This window comes from Megalobrama amblycephala, linkage group LG1 (assembly GCF_018812025.1).
Source record: "Megalobrama amblycephala isolate DHTTF-2021 linkage group LG1, ASM1881202v1, whole genome shotgun sequence".
Taxonomy (NCBI): domain Eukaryota; kingdom Metazoa; phylum Chordata; class Actinopteri; order Cypriniformes; family Xenocyprididae; genus Megalobrama; species Megalobrama amblycephala.
The window spans coordinates 59,684,510-59,702,520 of NC_063044.1; the positions used below are offsets into that span (position 1 = coordinate 59,684,510).

General features: G+C 36.1%; 3 protein-coding genes across 5 annotated transcripts; 1 reads left to right on the forward strand and 2 right to left on the reverse strand.

Moving 5' to 3' along the window:
• Window positions 1-4,126: 4,126 nt before the first annotated feature.
• Window positions 4,127-7,299, reverse strand: si:ch73-248e21.7 (hyphal wall protein 1). The gene is made up of 2 exons (XM_048205765.1): window positions 6,925-7,299; window positions 4,127-6,182 (listed from the first exon to the last, which is right to left on the reverse strand). Exon 2 carries the CDS (start codon window positions 5,869-5,871, stop codon window positions 4,579-4,581), a length of 1,293 nt encoding a protein of 430 aa, XP_048061722.1. The 5' UTR covers window positions 5,872-6,182; window positions 6,925-7,299; the 3' UTR covers window positions 4,127-4,578.
• A 455-nt stretch (window positions 7,300-7,754) lies between these two features.
• Window positions 7,755-12,418, reverse strand: si:ch73-248e21.5 (cell wall protein IFF6). Of its 2 annotated transcripts, XM_048205758.1 has the most exons (3): window positions 12,195-12,418; window positions 10,568-11,429; window positions 7,755-10,318 (listed from the first exon to the last, which is right to left on the reverse strand). In XM_048205758.1, the coding sequence occupies exons 2-3, from the start codon at window positions 11,419-11,421 to the stop codon at window positions 9,478-9,480; spliced, it is 1,695 nt and encodes a 564-aa protein (XP_048061715.1). In that variant the 5' UTR covers window positions 11,422-11,429; window positions 12,195-12,418; the 3' UTR covers window positions 7,755-9,477. The 2 variants fall into 2 exon arrangements, with proteins under 2 accessions (XP_048061715.1, XP_048061708.1); XM_048205751.1 differs by having other exon boundaries at window positions 7,755-11,429; window positions 12,195-12,415.
• A 2,426-nt stretch (window positions 12,419-14,844) lies between these two features.
• unc119.2 (unc-119 lipid binding chaperone B homolog 2) lies at window positions 14,845-17,615 on the forward strand. 2 transcript variants are annotated; one of them, XM_048205915.1, is made up of 5 exons: window positions 14,845-15,483; window positions 15,578-15,673; window positions 16,805-16,895; window positions 16,998-17,170; window positions 17,265-17,615. In XM_048205915.1, exons 1-5 carry the CDS (start codon window positions 15,201-15,203, stop codon window positions 17,396-17,398), a joined length of 777 nt encoding a protein of 258 aa, XP_048061872.1. In that variant the 5' UTR covers window positions 14,845-15,200; the 3' UTR covers window positions 17,399-17,615. The 2 variants fall into 2 exon arrangements, with proteins under 2 accessions (XP_048061872.1, XP_048061864.1); XM_048205907.1 differs by having other exon boundaries at window positions 15,560-15,673; window positions 17,265-17,614.
• Window positions 17,616-18,011: the final 396 nt, after the last annotated feature.

Here is an 18,011-nt window from a genome sequence, read left to right on the forward strand (position 1 = left end):
TCAATGAGTTGCAAAAATAAATACAAAACCTGTCCTAATTTAAAGAAAAGTTGAGAGATTTGTAAGCCTTTTTTTTTTTTACCAGGAACATCACAAGTGTTGCAATGTGGGGGAAAAAACACAATAAATTACAAAAAGTATCAAAACATTTTTGGGAAGTTGTTAGATACTGGTTAAGTAAAGTCAGTAAATTTTAGTCCAATGCAATAACATTAACTAGCATTTATGGGCAAATCCTCTCCATGTCAAAATGACCTGAACACAACATGAGGGTTAAAGGTTGGCTGGTTATTTTAAACAGTAACATTATGTGTCACAATCAATGAATATTAGTGCACTGTCTCTAACCTCATACATGTACCCAAGCAGTATAACTGTATCATTAGATATGGATAAAGATAGAAATTTTATTTTTTTTATCTGCATTTAGAGCAGGGGTTTCCAACCACATTCCTGGAGGCACTCCAACACTGCACATTTTGCATGTCTCCCTAATCAAACACACCTGATTCAGGTCATCAGCTTATTAGCAGAGACTCCAAGACATGATGTTTCATTAACAAAATTCGGGAGGAGCACTTTCAAATGATCCTTTCAATCATCACGTCACTCCAACCAGCTGTCAGCAATCAGTAATCAACAAGTCTACCCAATCAGCATGAGTGGAGATCATTATAAATACGCAGTCGACTCACCCATGTTCCTTGACAGTTTTTCAGCATCCCTCCACCACCCCATCTCCTCACACTCGCCCGGTTATCTTCCTAACCAAATCTCACACTCGCCTGGTTATCTTCCTTAACCAGAATACGGGGGGAGTACTCTGGGTTCGGGCCAAATACCGAGCTCGGAGCCCTCTCCTCGGACAGCACGCCAAATATGCATACTATTTATTTATCTGACTTATTTGCAAGTGTGAACTCATGAACTGAAAAGGGTGTGTCAGACAAAGGAGAGATATAAAATATGCAGTGTTTGGGACGTGGGAACCACTGATCTAGAGTGAAATGGATGAATGATGATCATTAATTAACGCAGCCATTATTTTATCTTGAAGTGTAGTCACATTTATTATTGTTCACTGAATTTTTGCAGATGAAATCCAGTCATTTCAACAGGAATCCACATTATCTGCAAATTCACATGAGGGTGAACGATTTCCCCATGCAAATTTTGCTACGGGTTCATTTTGTCATGTGAATTTGCCATGTTGACCAACAGAAGCTGTTTGATTTGAAAGTGGCCTGGCTTCCGTATGAGCTGTGTTTCATACACTATTGACAACAGACAACTGACTTTGTTTGCTAATGTTTTAGGAAAAAAATGTAGGAAAATAATGAGATCATCTTTGTACATTGCGCCATTGTTTATAAAGAATTGTGATAGTCAAACATTATTTACAAATCTATATTACTTAGTTAGTCCTTGATTGATGCCCTTGTGAAAAAGAAGTGCACTTAATTATATTGAAAGTGTACTTTTTGTGTACTTCAAATCTTAAAAGTATACTTTTTAAAAAGTGCACTTGCAGATAATATAATATAATTAAAATTAAAGGCCACTTAATTGTACTTAAAAAGAATATACTTTTTTAATTAATTAATTAATTATAAATAAAATAAATATTTAAAATACAATTATAATGAATATGTAACGTGGTGCATATAATTAGCAGAATTCTCCTCATAGCTGACTAAAGAGTTTATGCTGAATATGATTTTTCTGAAGTAAATGTGACATTACGTGACATTGTTTACAAGCTGTTTTATTGACGTCTTTCCACGGTTGAAACACTGATCTGAGCGATTAAATGTGACATGTTATGGATCAGTTGTACTGTATCTTGTAACATACCTTCAGATGTTCATTCATATTTATTTCACACTGTAACTGGTATTAAAGTGGAGGAGATGATTGTTACACAGTACACATCTTGGCTTCAATCACTATCAGCAACTCTTTGCCTTTAGGAATACCAAATGGGTCTAGGAGGGTGGTGGAAAAGGACATCAAATGTCTTTGTTCATTTTTGATTATTTTCAAACCTACAAAGGTGTATATAAACTTTGGAGTGCAACTATATATCTATATCTATTGCTTTCATTCAATTGAGCCAATTATAATAATGGACTGACTCTGTTTACAAACAATTGTTTTCCTTCTGTTTATCTTTTTCCTCAAGGTATTTTTTTTGTTTTGTTTTTTTTTACTTTCCTGCCTCTTTGGAACATGTCCATTTACGCATACTGTGTAGAGATGGTGCGCAGCTTCATGGACATTTGAGGTTTTCTGCCGATGGAGAGCTTCTGGGACATTGACAAACAGCACTTTTTCCTACAACTTCAAAAAAGTTGGTGATAGACAATTTTGGTTTCTTGTTTTTGTGCCTTTGGAATTCGTCAAGTTTTTTGTTTTGTTTTGTTTTGTTTTGTTTTGTTTTTCTTTTCAAAATTACATTCACTGTAATGCTGGAGAAAGATTTTAGAAGAAACCTTTTGGTCCTGTTTAATGTTCGTGCTAGTAAAGGTTTCAGAGCTTATAAGTAACTAGGTTCGATAACACTTTACAATAAGGTCTCATTTGTTAACATCAATTAATATATTAGACAGCATGATCTAACTAGTGCATTAACTTTTTTACAGTATTTATTCATCTTTTGTTAACATTAGGTAATAAAAAATATAGTTTTTTCAAGTTAGTTAATAAAATGTATAGTCATTGTTCATGTTAGTTTACAGTGCATTATCTATTAACATATGTAACTTTTTTAATAGGATTAATAAATGCTTTAAAGTATTTTTCATTCATAGTTCATGTTAACTAAAATAGTTAACTAATAAAAAGTTATTATAAAGTGTTACCCAAAGTTTTGAATCTTTTCTTTTCTTTACATTTTGTTTGTATACATTTTTGTTTGTATCTTATTTATCATCTTATAGATCATACCGAATGAATTTTTCTGAAAATGTAAAAATGCAGAAAGTGATGGGTAGGTTAAGCTTTAGGTACTTTGTATGTAAGGGAGAAAATGATATAGAAAATGCATATAAGCCTCTCTGTCCTCCAGTCTCTTTATGAGAGTTAAAGTGTTGTAATTGTTTGTGTTTGCATAGTGTTTCTTGGTTTTTTTCTTGTGCATCAACAAAAAGGTTTTTGTGTTGTTGTTTTTTATAGATTGTTTTGTCAATAAATGTAGAGGGTTTCAATTTGCATTTGTGTTGATTGTAATATTTTGAAATATACTAAATTGTAACTTCATTATTATATGTAACTACAAATAATGTAATAACAAATGTATTAAATTAAATAAAGTATGTAAATAAAGTAATTACAAATGTATTAAATGATATAACAGTGTACATGTAAATTACATTTAAGTATATTTTAGTTCACATTAATTGCTTGTCAGTACATTCGGAAGTACACTTTTACCATATTTCAAAGTACATAAAAAATTGTATTAAAGTTGCACTTAAGTAGTTTAAAAAAATCACTCAGAAATTCATCTAATTGCATTTAATATGAACTTAATCTGTGATATATTTAAAATTAATTACAAATAGAATGCACTTAAGCGCTGAAAACATTACATTTAATTCACACTTAAGTGTATTAATAACTGATATTAAAATATATTTTATTTCACATTAATTGCTTGTCAGTACATTAAGCAGTGCACTTCAACTATATTTTAAAGATACTAGACGCAATTATGAAGGTTATCATAAAGTTGTATTAAAGTACCACTCAAGTTGTTCAAAAAAATCACTCAAAAGTTCAACTTATTGCATTTAATATGAACTTAATCTGTGATACATTTTAAATTAATTACAAATAGAATGCACTTAAGCGATGAAAACATTACATTTAATTCACACTTAAGTGTATTTATAACTGATATTAAAATATATTTTATTTCACATTAATTGCTTGTCAGTACATTAAGCAGTGAACTTCAACTATATTTTAAACATACTAGACGTAATTATGAAGGTTATCATAAAGTTGTATTAAAGTACCACTTAAGTTTTTCAAAAAAATCACTCAAAAGTTCAACTTATTGCATTTAATATGAACTTAATCTGTGATATATTTAAAATTAATTACAAATAGAATGCACTTAAGTGGCTGAAAACATTGCATTTAATTCACACTTAAGTGTATTAATAACTGATATTAAAATATATTTTATTTCACATTAATTGCTTGTCAGTACATTAAGCAGTGCACTTCAACTATATTTTAAACATACTAGACGTAATTATGAAGGTTATCATAAAGTTGTATTAAAGTACCACTTAAGTTGTTCAAAAAAAATCACTCAAAAGTTCAACTTATTGCATTTAATATGAACTTAATCTGTGATACATTTGAAATTAATTACAAATAGAATGCACTTAAGCGGCTGAAAACATTACATTTAATTCACACTTAATTGTGTTCTTTTTAAGTATGCAATAAGTACACTTTATAAAAGTATACTAAAGTGCACTTTTTTCACAAGGGTGCACATGATCAAATGTAATCAAAATGCTCATTCTTATAAAATCCTTAACATCCATTCATTGAACAAGTCTTTTAGACGGCTGTGGTGAGACAGAACGTTTCTCCTCCATTCAACTCCTTCTCCTTACTTTTTTCATCTCCTTCTTGTGTCTTGTTCTCTGCCAGTGTTTTTCCGTCCGCATCCTCATCAATATAAAGCAGAGGTTCCTGCTGCTCCCATTTCTTAGCCTCTTTAGTACCTTCCCCACCCACTCCACCATTAGACATGTCACCTTCGTCCAGGGCGGCGAATGTGCTGAGCACCATTTCGTCTCCATCCTTTTTCCCATCATCAGGCAGAAGACCATCCTGTACTTCAGGGTCACATTCAAGCCCCTCCTCCATATTCACAGGCCCCGCCCATGCATCATCCCCCGCCCCTTTTTTCTTCTTGGGCCGTTTACTTTGTCCGTTCACGAACACGGGGCCAAATGTCTGTGAGGCTTTTTTCTTTCGCCGTTGGACGAGCAGAATCATGCCAACACATAGTGCACAAATGATGATCACACACACTATGATTATTAATATCCATTTTGTTTCAATGGGACCAGTACTACCCTCGAAAATTACACCGGGGACAGTGGTAAATTGGGTGGAGACTGATTCGTCATCAAACCTCAAGTCTAAGCGCCCTTCAGAAGTGACTTCAGACTCTGAAGATGATGTTAGAGTTGCAGTGGAGGTTATTGTGCTGGTCTCCCCGAGGTCGGGCAGAGGCGCAGTCCAGCCTGCAGGTGGTTGAGACGTGATGGATGTGGGATCGAGGGCTGTTGAATCAGTAGCCACTTGAACAGCTGCTGTGGTGATTTCATCTGTAGGATGTTCTGTAGGAATGGTCAACTCAGAAGTAAAGCCAACAGTCGTTACATCTTGATGTGTGCTTGGGGCATCTGTAGTTATTTGTTCAGCTACTGTTGTTGGCACAATCCACATAGGCGCATTAGTGGTGATCATTGTGGTCTGCTCTACTTCAGCCGGTGTTGTTATTTCAGGAGCAAATTCAGTCTGAGTACTGAGTGGCACATGATTCACAGTTGTTGGTTCTTCAGGCATGGTGCTCATTTGATGATCAGGTGTGGTTTTTGGATGAGCCAGACCTGGTTCTGTCACAAGTTCAGTGACAATTCCAGCAATGGTGCTTTCCGAACTTAACATTCCCCCCACAGTTGCAGAACTTAACATTTGCCCCACAGTGTTGACATTCGTGAATGGTGAGGTGATATGTGCATCTGGCTCTGTTGTCACTTGTGCATCAGTGAACTTGAAACAAGCTCCAAGAGCAAAATACAGCAGCAAATTGCTAAAAACGAACCTCATGATGTTCATACTTCTGGCTGAAAAGTCAGAGATATCAGTCTTTGTGCAAAAAAATGTGCTCAGGTGAGCTGATAATGTCTTTGGAGATCCACTTTTGAGGTTTGAGAATGTGATAGAAACCTCCAAAGCCTGGCTATATATTAAAGGAGAGCAGTTGGCTGTAGAAATTCATCGTTTTTCTTGTTTTCTTGTGTTTGGTGTTCTGCTGAGGTAATCTTGGGTGAATCTGGGCCGGAAGGTTTTACGCAGCCCTGTTCTTCCTTTTTCTTGTCTCTCTCTCTCTCTCTCTCTCTCTGTCAGTGTAGCACGAATGATTCTAGCTTTGAAATAAACATGTGACACAGTAAAAAAGACACCGGAAGAAAAAGACAGTTAGACACAAAATTATCACTCTTTTTTGTTTAAATAAGAATAGATATAAATAATATAATATATATTAAAAACTTCTAAAGTTTGGGGTTCATAGGATTTTTTTTGCAAAAATACTGTAAAAACAGTAATACTATGAAATGTTTTATTAAATTAAAATAACTTTTTTTCTGTACTAATGTTTTAAAATGTAATTTATTCCTGTGATGTATTTTCAGCATCATTACTTCAGTCGTCACAGTCACATAATCCTTCATTAATCATTCTAATATGATGATCTGCTGCTCAAGAAAAACACTTCTTACTATTACATTATATTTTCCTACATTATCTAATTTATTTATTTATTAAATTGAATTTACTTTTTTGAATTTGGCAGATGCTTTCCAAAGTGACTTTCTTGGGAATTGAGCCCCATGACATTATGTTTAGCACCATGCTCTTTCTACCAGATCAGCTGCACTTCATTTGACGGTCAGAATAGAGGTGCGTCCTCAGGTTATTTCAGCGCACATCTACCATATTTAGTAGAATGCGATTTGAGTTTAACAGTGACATTAATTTTTCTCTAAGCTGCATGTAGCGACTTTTTTCTTGCGTGGTCTACCTGTCCTCAAGCATCTTCAAGCATCAAACTGGTTACAGTTTGTCTCCCGTTTAATCCCTTTATGAACAAGTGAGATTGACACTTACCTTCGTGCCTCTGAGTAAAGTCACTGCAAGCTCCAACCAAAGATCAAGACCAAACTGCACATGTGAAATCTACACACTCACTCATGCAGTGCACACCTATATCCTGTTCATTTCTCTTCCTCTCTCACTCCTACGTGCCCTCTTTCATTTCTCCTCCCTCTGAAGATGTCATATCACTGCCTGCATCTGGACGAGAAAAGCTGCAGCTAAAAGATTAAAAAAAAAAAGTGCAACAAGTTATTGGTTATAGTGTGAATTATTATCTGAGGCTGAAGTAGAAAAAGAGAAGCCAGGCTTTAATGGGAAGCTCAGGGTGTGTTGACAGTTTTGTGGGTTTTGACTCTGCTTTGTCTGCACAACTTAGCCGTTAAGTGTCTCCATGCAAGCATGTTTGAGTATGAATGTGCATGTGTGCGAGAATACGTTTGTTGGGTGGGGGGTATTGCAAATTTAGAGAAGTGAGAAATTTTGTGTCTGAAGTAAAGTTTGCTTAAAATATTCTGCGAGAAGTATGTCCTGCCCTCTCGTATTTATTCTGATCATTTAAAACTATTAGTAGAAAACATTCATTTAGGCATTTTTACATGCATGTGTTATCTTGACATTCATTTTAAAAATGGAGAATAATGTTTCTTCTTTCTGTTGACGTTTTACTTCAGCAGAACACAAGACTTATCATTTCCTCTTTCTGAGTATTTAACACCTTTTAATGAGATTTCATGACATCTTTTCAAGAGATTTCATGTCTTTCTCTGTCTTTTTAACTACTCATGCACAACAGGAACTTGCATTATTTGTTGTAAATCTTCAAAATGATGATTCATGCCATCTCTGAATTAATATATATTTTATTTCAGTTTATCTTTAAAAAAAATAACACAGCACTCTTAGATTTCCAAAGACAATATGTTTTCAGGGATATTCACCCCTAGAATTTTTCGGGCAAGTCACCGCAAGTCCTGAACGAGTGATGGTGGCAGCACAAGCTGTCATTGTGTAGCCCTTTAAATTATATTCCTTCATTCAGTACTGTTGGCTCAGAAATTGTGTATTAAATTTTGTGTTTATTTATTTTACTGTGGGAATGGGATTTTTGTAAAAAATAACCTAGAAAAGTTCTGAATTTTTCAACAGTTTCTGTGGTTGAAGTGTCTGTGGTCCCTTCTCTTTTCCAAGGAAGGAAAAGCACTATTTATCTTTCTGTTTATTTCACTGTTAAGCTTCAGATCTTTTCTAAGTAACACATGGAAACAAATGTTGTATCAGCAATTAAAGTAATAGGTCTGACCTTTCAACATAAGTTCTATAAATAGATAATGATTTTATAAATAATGTTTTTTTTGTGGAAAATAAAAGTTCAGTAAACTTGAATTTTAAATTAATATAAGCATAGTGATAGACAAAGAATGTATAATTAGTTTAAGCAAACTGAAAAGGTTATATAGATATACTTCTATACACCAAAAACAAGTTGTGTTTATACTCATTGAAATGGAATAAACTTTCTATGGGTGACTTGAAACATAGCACAACTTTAACAACAAAATATAATCAAAAACACCACATAGAGTTAAAACATCTATTACTTCTGAATAACAAATATTTATGTCATCATTATGTCCCCAAGCTTTGACAAAAATCACAATTTAAATACAAGTGCATCATCAGTGATCAAACCGAGCGTGCTCAGCTGCCTGTTAGTTCGACCCTGACCACCAAACTTGACATTGTTAGGCTGCCTCCATGTGCTATTGGAAATTTCCTACTTCCACTTCTGAAGTCGTAATTACTAGTTTGTCGTTTTCAAGTGCTTTATTGTCAGAGAGAATATGTCTTGCATATGTCTTGGGGAACTCTTATTAAAGCCAAAATGTATAGAAAATATTTAATCAATATCCAATGGATTTTGAATAAAATGCAGCATCCCATTTGTTGGCAACCATATAAACATTACCCTCCCAATTGTATACATTCACAACCTCACAAGTCCAGAATTTCGGTCAAATAAATGCTATTTTTACTGTGTAAAAATGCATACAATATGCATACATACATGGCATATTTATGTAAATATGCATGACGTTAGATGAAAAAGAATAAAACTTAAGTCATTACAGTTCCCACTTTCGCCTTGTTTATGGGCCACCCAACTCGGAAACTCCAAATTTCCCAGTAATCAATGTGACTTCAGAGGCTGTTCATGTCCAATTTCTGAGTAGGAATCTCATATTTACAATAACTCCAATAGCACATAAGTTTTTGCTGTCTAATGACATTGAACTGTCTTTTGTGTATGTGTGTGTACATTCTATAATTCGTTCAACCTTTATAATAGTTTGTCTGACAAAATGGAAGTTGGATTTTTTTTTACAGTGTTTTGAGCACAAATCACTCAGACAATTAAAGGTCCATGTAGGACCACACACACATAACGTCTTATTCAGACTTATTTACTTGCTCAAATAAAGTTCCCATCAAAATCCCCTTTGTGTTTTAGGCAGAAGCCTGAAGTTATATCTGTCCAAACTGTTTTCTGTCTTTCAAAGTTTATAACTACATGTCCTGCATCCTGTCCTCCTTCAAGCGCCGGTTTGCGTACCAGAACTCTGTTATGTCATCCACAGTCACTCTAGGCTGAATCCACAGCCCATTCTCCTCAGTATCCAGTTGCTGTCCTCTTTTCTTCATCCTCTCCTGTCTCTTTCTGTCTTTCTGCTTCCTGTCGGCCTCCATAGTGGATCCATTGACGTACCAGAACTCCACTCTCTCTTGCACAGATGCTTTGGGGTCAGCCCAAAGGCTCTCTTTCTCGCCCTTCTGGCCTCCTTTCTCCCTCCGCTTCATCTTCTTTTTAAAGACCGTCAGACGCACCCACAGGAAGATGGTTATTCCTAGGAATATGGTAGCAGTCATTGCTAAAGCCCACACTGTGATGAAGCAGACCAGTCTGGATTGACGAGACTTAGATTCTGGGTTCAAACATTTAGGCCATACATTGCTTTCTGTGTCAGTTTTGTTTGTTTCGTTGGTTGTGGCATCTGTTAGGACATCGGTTATGATAGAGTTGTTGTTGTTGTTATAGGTGGTGGTACCACCGGGTGTGTCTGTTCCTGTAATGTTTTCTCTTCCTGTGTGTGCCGTAGAGTTTGTGAATCTGTTCTGCTGTATCGTTGAGTGATTTACACCACCAATTGAGGTGTGATGTTCAGGTGCATCTGTAACCGTCGGGTCTTGTGCTGTTGTGTTCATGGGAATGTCTGAGATTTGTGAAGTTGACCAGTCATGAATTGTCGCACTTACACCATCTATTGAGGTGTGATGTTCAGGTACATCTGTAACCGTCGGGTCTTGTGCTGTTGTGTTCATGGGAATGTCTGAGATTTGTGAAGTTGACCAGTCATGAATTCTTGCTGTTGTCGTTGCAGCACTTACACCACCTATTGAGGTGTGATGTTCAGGTACATCTGTAACCGTCGGGTCTTGTGCTGTTGTGTTCATGGGAATGTCTGAGATTTGTGAAGTTGACCAGTCATGAATTGTCGCACTTACACCATCTATTGAGGTGTGATGTTCAGGTACATCTGTAACCGTCGGGTCTTGTGCTGTTGTGTTCATGGGAATGTCTGAGATTTGTGAAGTTGACCAGTCATGAATTGTCGCACTTACACCATCTATTGAGGTGTGATATTCAGGTGCATCTGTAACCGTTGAGTTTTGTGCTGTTGTGTTCATAGGAATGTCTAAGTTTTGTGAAGTTGACCAATCAATTCTTGCTGTTGCCGTTGCAGCACTCACACCGATTGTATTCGCTGCTGTGTCATTAGGTTCCTCTCTGTGTTCACTTCCCTCAGTACTCTGTGTTCCTCTCGACTCTTCTTTCGTATTAGCAAATGTGGCCTGGGTGGAGTTTGTTTCATAATTTCCTTCATCTGCTTTTGTTCTATCATCCTCTTTCTCTGTCCAGGGAACTGTTGAGACACTGTTGAGTGGGTCTGATAGGGTGTCTGCAGTCTGAACTGGTCGTCCGCCATCATTGTAACTCATACTTGACATTGTTTCTGTTTCAATATTTTGTGGTGTCAGTCTTGCAAAGTCAGTGGAAACTGTTGCATGACTTGTATTCCTGTGGCTCACAGCAACATTACTAGAATTGCCTACACCATCATCCATCGTGTCATTCTGAGATGAAGTACTGCTGTTGTATTGATGCAGGGATGTTGTTTCCTCTGTGGGCGTCACATATGGGGTTGTATTTGGCTGTGTATGCACTTCACTGGGCATATTTATTGTGCTGTCCTGCGTTGTGGTGGGAGGTGAGAAAGACGTTGCATTAATTAGGATCTTGGGTTCATGGTTTGTTTTTGTTGTTGCTGGAGTTACTTGTGTGGTTTCAGTGTGGTCACTCGTGGTGTTTGTTGGCAGTGTGTTGAAATAAAGAGCAGAGGCGATGAGGAAGTGAGTGAACCACACTGTGATGGACAGCAAAGTCATCTCCATTGTGACTTCTGTAAAAGATTGAGACAAGACATGAGTACAGACAACGTGACAACATGACAGGAAAACACTTGTAAATAAAATTAATACACTTACAATAAAGTTCAGTTTCTTATGCATTAGCTGCTTAATACGATTCTTAAGGATTCTTTATAGCCTTAATAGAAAGTTAAAAATACAGAATTTATTTAAATATAAAAATTGGCAACATTATAAATGTCTTTACTTTCACTTTTGATCCATTTAATGTATCCTTGATGAAAAAAGAGTGTTTTTTTTGTTTTGTTTTAAATCACACTGACCCCAAACTTGTCAACAGGGGTGCGTATATGTATATACATATTTTAGAAATAGTATATAAAAGTATTTAGTTCACAATAATGTATTGTTGTTTATTAATAAATTGAACCTTATTTTAAAGTGTAATCACATAAATGATGTGATTATAGACTGCATAGAATTGTGTAACACTAATTAATTAATTTACTTATTTTTGTAATCACTGTAAAAAAAACAATTGCAATTGCCGTAAAAATCAATTACTTGATTCATTTGAGAATATACTTCCTCAGGAATCAACAACAAACACCAAATTCTGTTAGTTTTAGGTTTTGTTGGATCAGGCCTACAACGAACGCACAATGTCACAAAGCTGCATAACATCCACAATGCACGTTTGTGCTTCGCTACGAACAAACGAGAACTCTAACACAAGCTATGACTGTATTACTTCTCATTCGGGTTTAATTAACTGACAAAAAGAAAATAAACCCTACCTGATCTTCAGAACTCATCACGCTGTCTCTTCTTCCTGATGCACTGTGATTTCTTCGTTTGTGCACTGGTGCCTTCTGGGATACTTCTCTCCCTTAGCTGAAGCTATGAAATGACATGAGGAAATGACAGTTTGATTGCCATGCCAACAGTGGGATGAGGTGAGAGGTTGGGGTGAAGCAGGATGTGGTTCGGTGGCTCCACCTCTTCCCTCCATCAGTGCTGCTGTGTAGAAAAAAATGTAAAGAGCACATATGTGAACACATCCTGTTGACTCATATTACATTCAGATTGATCAACTGCACATCACTCTAATGAGGACGTCAACACACCACAGTACTGCTTTGACAAGATAACAAAGATGTCACTAGAGTTTTGGCCTGTAGACCAGTGCTTCTCAAACCTGTCCTTGGGTCCCCCCACAACCCCCTCATCTAGCACACCTGATTCAACTCAACTGCTCACTATGTGTGAGGCTTAAACAGGGCACTATTTGAAGGGACAGCCATTTGTAGTGGGGTCTGAAACCATAGAGGACCTTATCAAGTGCACCCATAATTCAACGCAATAACGAGTGCCAAATGAATTCCTGCATCTCGCCAGAAGATGGCGCCCACAGCTGAATCATCCATCCATCCATTGTCCAAACCGCTGGTCCATTAAATCCCTTTTTAATTGATTATTAAGTTGTTTAATTAAGATTTTACATGACAGAATTCAAAATCTTTTCATAACTACTGGAGAGCTGCCAGTTTGATAAGTTTCACATGATTATTAAACATCAAGCACAAACTGAGCAAAAGCGGCTGCCGGAAGGTCAAAATTCGCTCACTCGTTTTCATTTATTCCTTCAAAGGGACTATATTAGTGGAGTAATGTAGGGAATAGTGAATGAAGGTATAGGGGGCGATTTCAAACACAGCTCAAGACTTGAATTGGGTGTGTCCGACATGAAGGGACCCAGAATTTTTTCCCCCAAGGAATAAGTAACAAAAATGTGCATCAATATATATTGATTAATAAATATCTAACATTATTTATTTATTACAAAAAACACATTGTGATCAACTCAAACCATGTTTTATGTTTAATTCAAGTCAGTATATATTTAATGTAGTCTCTAGGTCATATTTTCTTTCTAGTTTTACTTTTATGTGTTAAATTTGTTCACAGTGTTTCAAGAACAAGGATGTTATTCTACCTCTCCTTGATGATATCTACAGTACCTATTTTGACAGATGAAATTGTTCCAAACTACTGTAGATTTGAATTAAATGCACAGTCTTTGACAAACGGACATACACTACCATTCAAATGTTCAGTATGATTTTTTATTGTTTTTGAAAGAATTCTCTTATGCTATCCAATGCTTCATTTATATGATAAAAAAATACAGTAAAAAGAAATAATATTGTGAATTATTATTACAATTTAAAATGGCTGTTTTAGTTGAATTTTCAGCATCATTACTCCAGTCTTCAGTGTCACATGATCCTTCAGAAATCATTCTGATATGATGATTAGATGCTCAAGAAACATTTATTGATTACTATCAATGTTGCTATTTAAACATTTTGTGGAACCCATGATAAAAAAAAAAAGGTATTACTATTAAAATTATTACTGATCCCAAACTTTTGAATGGCAGTGTATATGGCATTTGATTATTTTAATTTAGCATTATTTTTGCCTGCTGTAACCCATTTTTAGGTCACGACCCATCACTTAAAAACCACTCCTGATATATAGATAGGTGTAACATCATCTTCTCACTTTCATCACCACTCTTTCTGTTATCTCTATTAAAGGGTTAGTTCACCCAAAAATGAAAATTCTGTCATTAATTACTCACCCTCATGTTGTTCCACACCCGTAAGACCTTCGTTCATCTTCAGAACATAAATTAAGATATTTTTGATGAAATCCGATGGCTCAGTGAGGCCTCCATTGACAGCAAGATAATTAACACTTTCAATGTCCAGAAAGCTACTAAAGACATGTTTAAAACAGTTCATGTGACTACAGTGGTTCAATATTAATATTATAAAGCGAAGAGAATACTTTTTGTGCACAAAAAAAACAAAACAAAATAACGACTTTATTCAACAATATCTAGTGATGGGTGATTTCAAAACACAGCTTCATGAAGCTTCGAAGCTTTACAAATCTTTTGTTTTGAATCAATGATTCTGAGCGTGTATCAAACTGCCAAAGTCACGTGAACCACTGAAGTTTCAAAACACTTATGACGTAACAAAGCCTCGTTTACTGAAATCACATGACTTTGGCGCTCTAAACCACTGATTCGAAACAAAAGATTCGTAAAGCTTCGAAGCTCATGAAGCTGTGTTTTGAAATCGCCCATCACTAGATATTGTGGAATAAAGACAATATTTTGTTATTTTTGGCACACAAAAAGTATTCTTGTCGCTTTATAATATTAATATTGAACCACTGTAGTCACATGAACTGATTTGAATATGTTTTTAGTAGCTTTCTGGGCATTGAAAAAGGGAGTGTTGTTGCTGTCAATGCAGGCCTCACTGAGCCATCGGATTTTATCAAAAATATCTTAATTTGTGTTCTGAAGATGAACGAACATCTTACGGGTGTGAAACGACATGAGGGTGAGTAATTAATGACATTATTTTCATTTTTGGGTGAACTAACCCTTTAATTCATTTCAATCCTGCTAATCTCTTTCTCCATTTCTGCTCACTACCCTCCATGTCTTAATAATACTACATATCTACATTCAATCCTATCTGTTCATCTCATATTCCTTTTTGTCCTTTCGTTGATGTCATAGTTGCTGTGTCCGTGTTTAATTGAGGATTGGCTTGGATTAGCTGTTTGAGATAGCCTTAATCTGTTTGAGTCACTGAGACAGTTTATGAGAGAAGAGCTGAGTGTAATCACAGAGAGTGCAGGACAACAGATGGACCTGTGTTAGTTAACCTGACAGAAACACTAGAGGAAAACGACATTTATTAGTCAAAGATTTGTAGATGGACAGCGAGGTTGTCAAAGAACTACAGAGTGAGGAAGAAATGGAGCAGGAACTGTCCTCTGAGAGAGACGAGGACAGCGAACAAGAGGAAGATGAATCTGAAGAGGATGAGGAGGACATGGCTGAAATGCAGGGAAGAGTGGATCTGAGGGATATGGAGGACTGGAATGGGTTCATTTCAGGAGGAGCACTTGGAGCTGAAGATGAAGTGCTGCTGGACTGGAAGCCAGGTGAACCTGTGACTACTCAGTATGTCCTCAGGCTACCAGGATACACAGACGGTGAGGACAACACAAACAAAGCAGCTTATCTGTGTTTTAGTTTTCTTTTCTTTACTATTATTGGTTATATGTACAGATTACCTGTGCTCCCCAGAAGACAATGTCTACAATATTAGCTTCTCACGCTTCAAAATAAGAGACCTGGAAAGTGGATCAGTCATTCTGGATCTAAAGCGAGTCTGTCCAACAGGTGTGTTAGTTTGTTTTTTCTACATTGCATTCTCTTATTTTCTTTTGTGTGATTTTGTAAACGATGCATAACTTGGCCAAGTATGATTTCTCAGCCTGAGATTGTGATAGCACTGTGTTTATGCTAATGAGGTGTCAAATGTGTCATTTGCCCTCTAGTGGACATTATGTGCAGTAGCATTTCAAAAATGTCTTGTATTTTATCCTTTCTCATGTTTCTCTCTTTCCTTAATCAGTGTTGTTTTATTATTATTTACTCTATTTTATAGTATTATTTATATACTATTATATAATTTTTTATCAAAACTTTTCCTCCAACATGTATTTTTATTTATTTTATTTCGGCTTTATTTAATTTAATGAAAACCATTTTTAATAGTATATATATCATTTGAATAGTTTGAAATAACGCTGACTGGCTAGTCAAAAGACTAGATCTGTACTTTGACATAGATGGGGTTCTTGTTAAACCCTCATCCTCTGTCTGCAATCTTGGTGTTTTATTTGACTCTTCTTCTTCCTTTGGTTTCCATTTCGCTGCAATTGTTAAAAGCTCATTTTATCACCTGCGCAATATTGCACATCTCCGTTCCTCTCTCAGTCTGGCTGATGCAGAAACCGTGGTACATGAATTAATTACTTCTCGTCTGGATTAGTGCAATACCTTGTTTATTAGTTACCAAAGAAACACATTAGAAGGTTGCAGTATGTAAAAAATGCTGTCGCTAGAGCGCTTACTTTGACCAGATGCAATGCTCACATTACTCCACTTGCTGTTGCTTCACACATGCATTTTAAGATGCTCCTGCTAACATTTAAGGATTTAAATGGTCTCGTGTCTCTCTATCTCTCTGAATGAATTCACACATACCTGCCCACTGGGTCTCAGATCGTCTGAACTTGGCCTTTTGTCCATTCCTAGATTTTAACTGTCTGCTTTAGGTGGAAGATCATTTTGTGTTACTCCTCAAGCTATGAAACTCACTACCCTCTTATCCATTTTTTTTTTAAGTCTCAGCTGAAATTTATTTTTAATAAATTGTACTTGGTGTTTATTTTGTATTGTATCCTTTAAATGTGCATGATTGTATTCTATGTAAATAAAACTTCTACTTCCTCTTCTTCTTCACAGAAATAAAGGATGTCATAGAGCTGGATGCAGGCCGTTTCATTCAGTATCATTTCAGTCCAGCTTTTCTAAATCTCAGGGAGATTGGAGCCACGTATGTCTTATGTTTAATGCGATTGCTATGGGGCCTTTAGAATAGATCTACATATTTAATCAAAATCAATAACTCAAAGCGTTTTATGTCTCTTCTGAACAGACTTGAGTTTACAGTGGGCGGTAAGGCAGTGAACAAGTTTCGGCTGATTGAGAGGCATTACTTCAGGGATCTACTACTGAAGACATTTGACTTTGAGATCGGTTTCTGTATCCCACACAGCAGAAACACCTGTGAACACATCTACTGCTTACCAGACCTGGATCCACACACCAGTGAGTAACACACAAACATATAATGCATTTCACTCATTGCATGAAAAATATCCATGTGAACTCATGGTGCTTGTTTACAACTCTGCTTTTTCAGTTGAGGAGATGATCAGCCACCCGTATGAGACGCGGTCAGACAGCTTCTACTTCGCCAATAACATGCTGATCATGCACCATAAGGCAGAGTACTCCTTCAACCAGGGGCTGGAGCTCATTGAGAACCACAGCTAAACACTTCACAATAAGGCAATGTGAATCGCAGTATGGCTGCAGAAGACTGGTAATATAATATACAGATTAGCGCTGTATATTTGGTTTCATAAACCATAAACTATATGAAATAAATAGGCAAAGGCATGCCTTTGTTACTTTATTGACGTTTGTGCTGGAGAGATGTTTTGTTGCTTGCGCAGTAATAAAAAAAAACCTTTATGAGAAAACATGCTGGTGATTCCATGTTTTGTCAACTCTGCAAGAATATATAGGGAAAAGGGAAGCCCTGATGATGATTAAGGGAACAGACATCTTGAGGATCCATAACATTCCTGGTTTATTTATTTATCGCAATTAATGTTTCCCTTTATTCATTCTCTCGCACCAAAGCTCATAAACATCCTGTCTATTTTTATCACAACACAATGCACAGTACCTTTTCCCTCTTACCAGGGGATCTACGCCCACAGCATAATTACAGGAGATGGGAAATGATCAAATTTTTACCAAAAAATACATTTTGAAATTCATTTGCTGTGATGGCAAAGCTGAATTTTCAGCATCATTACTCAGTGTCACGTGATCCTTCAGAAATCATTTGTTGTTTTCATCTCCTCGCACATGTTTTTCA

What these genes read in the sequence shown, in the direction of transcription:
- unc119.2 (XM_048205907.1), top strand. Translation starts at nt 15,201, where the DNA reads ATGGACAGCGAGGTTGTCAAAGAACTACAGAGTGAGGAAGAAATGGAG. An exon ending in AAAGCGAGTCTGTCCAACAG is followed by an intron (nt 15,674 to 16,804) that starts GTGTGTTAGTTT and finishes TCTTCTTCACAG; the next exon opens with AAATAAAGGATGTCATAGAG. An exon ending in AGACCTGGATCCACACACCA is followed by an intron (nt 17,171 to 17,264) that starts GTGAGTAACACA and finishes CTGCTTTTTCAG; the next exon opens with TTGAGGAGATGATCAGCCAC.
- si:ch73-248e21.5 (XM_048205751.1), bottom strand. Translation starts at nt 11,421, where the DNA reads ATGGAGATGACTTTGCTGTCCATCACAGTGTGGTTCACTCACTTCCTC.
- si:ch73-248e21.7 (XM_048205765.1), bottom strand. Translation starts at nt 5,871, where the DNA reads ATGAACATCATGAGGTTCGTTTTTAGCAATTTGCTGCTGTATTTTGCT.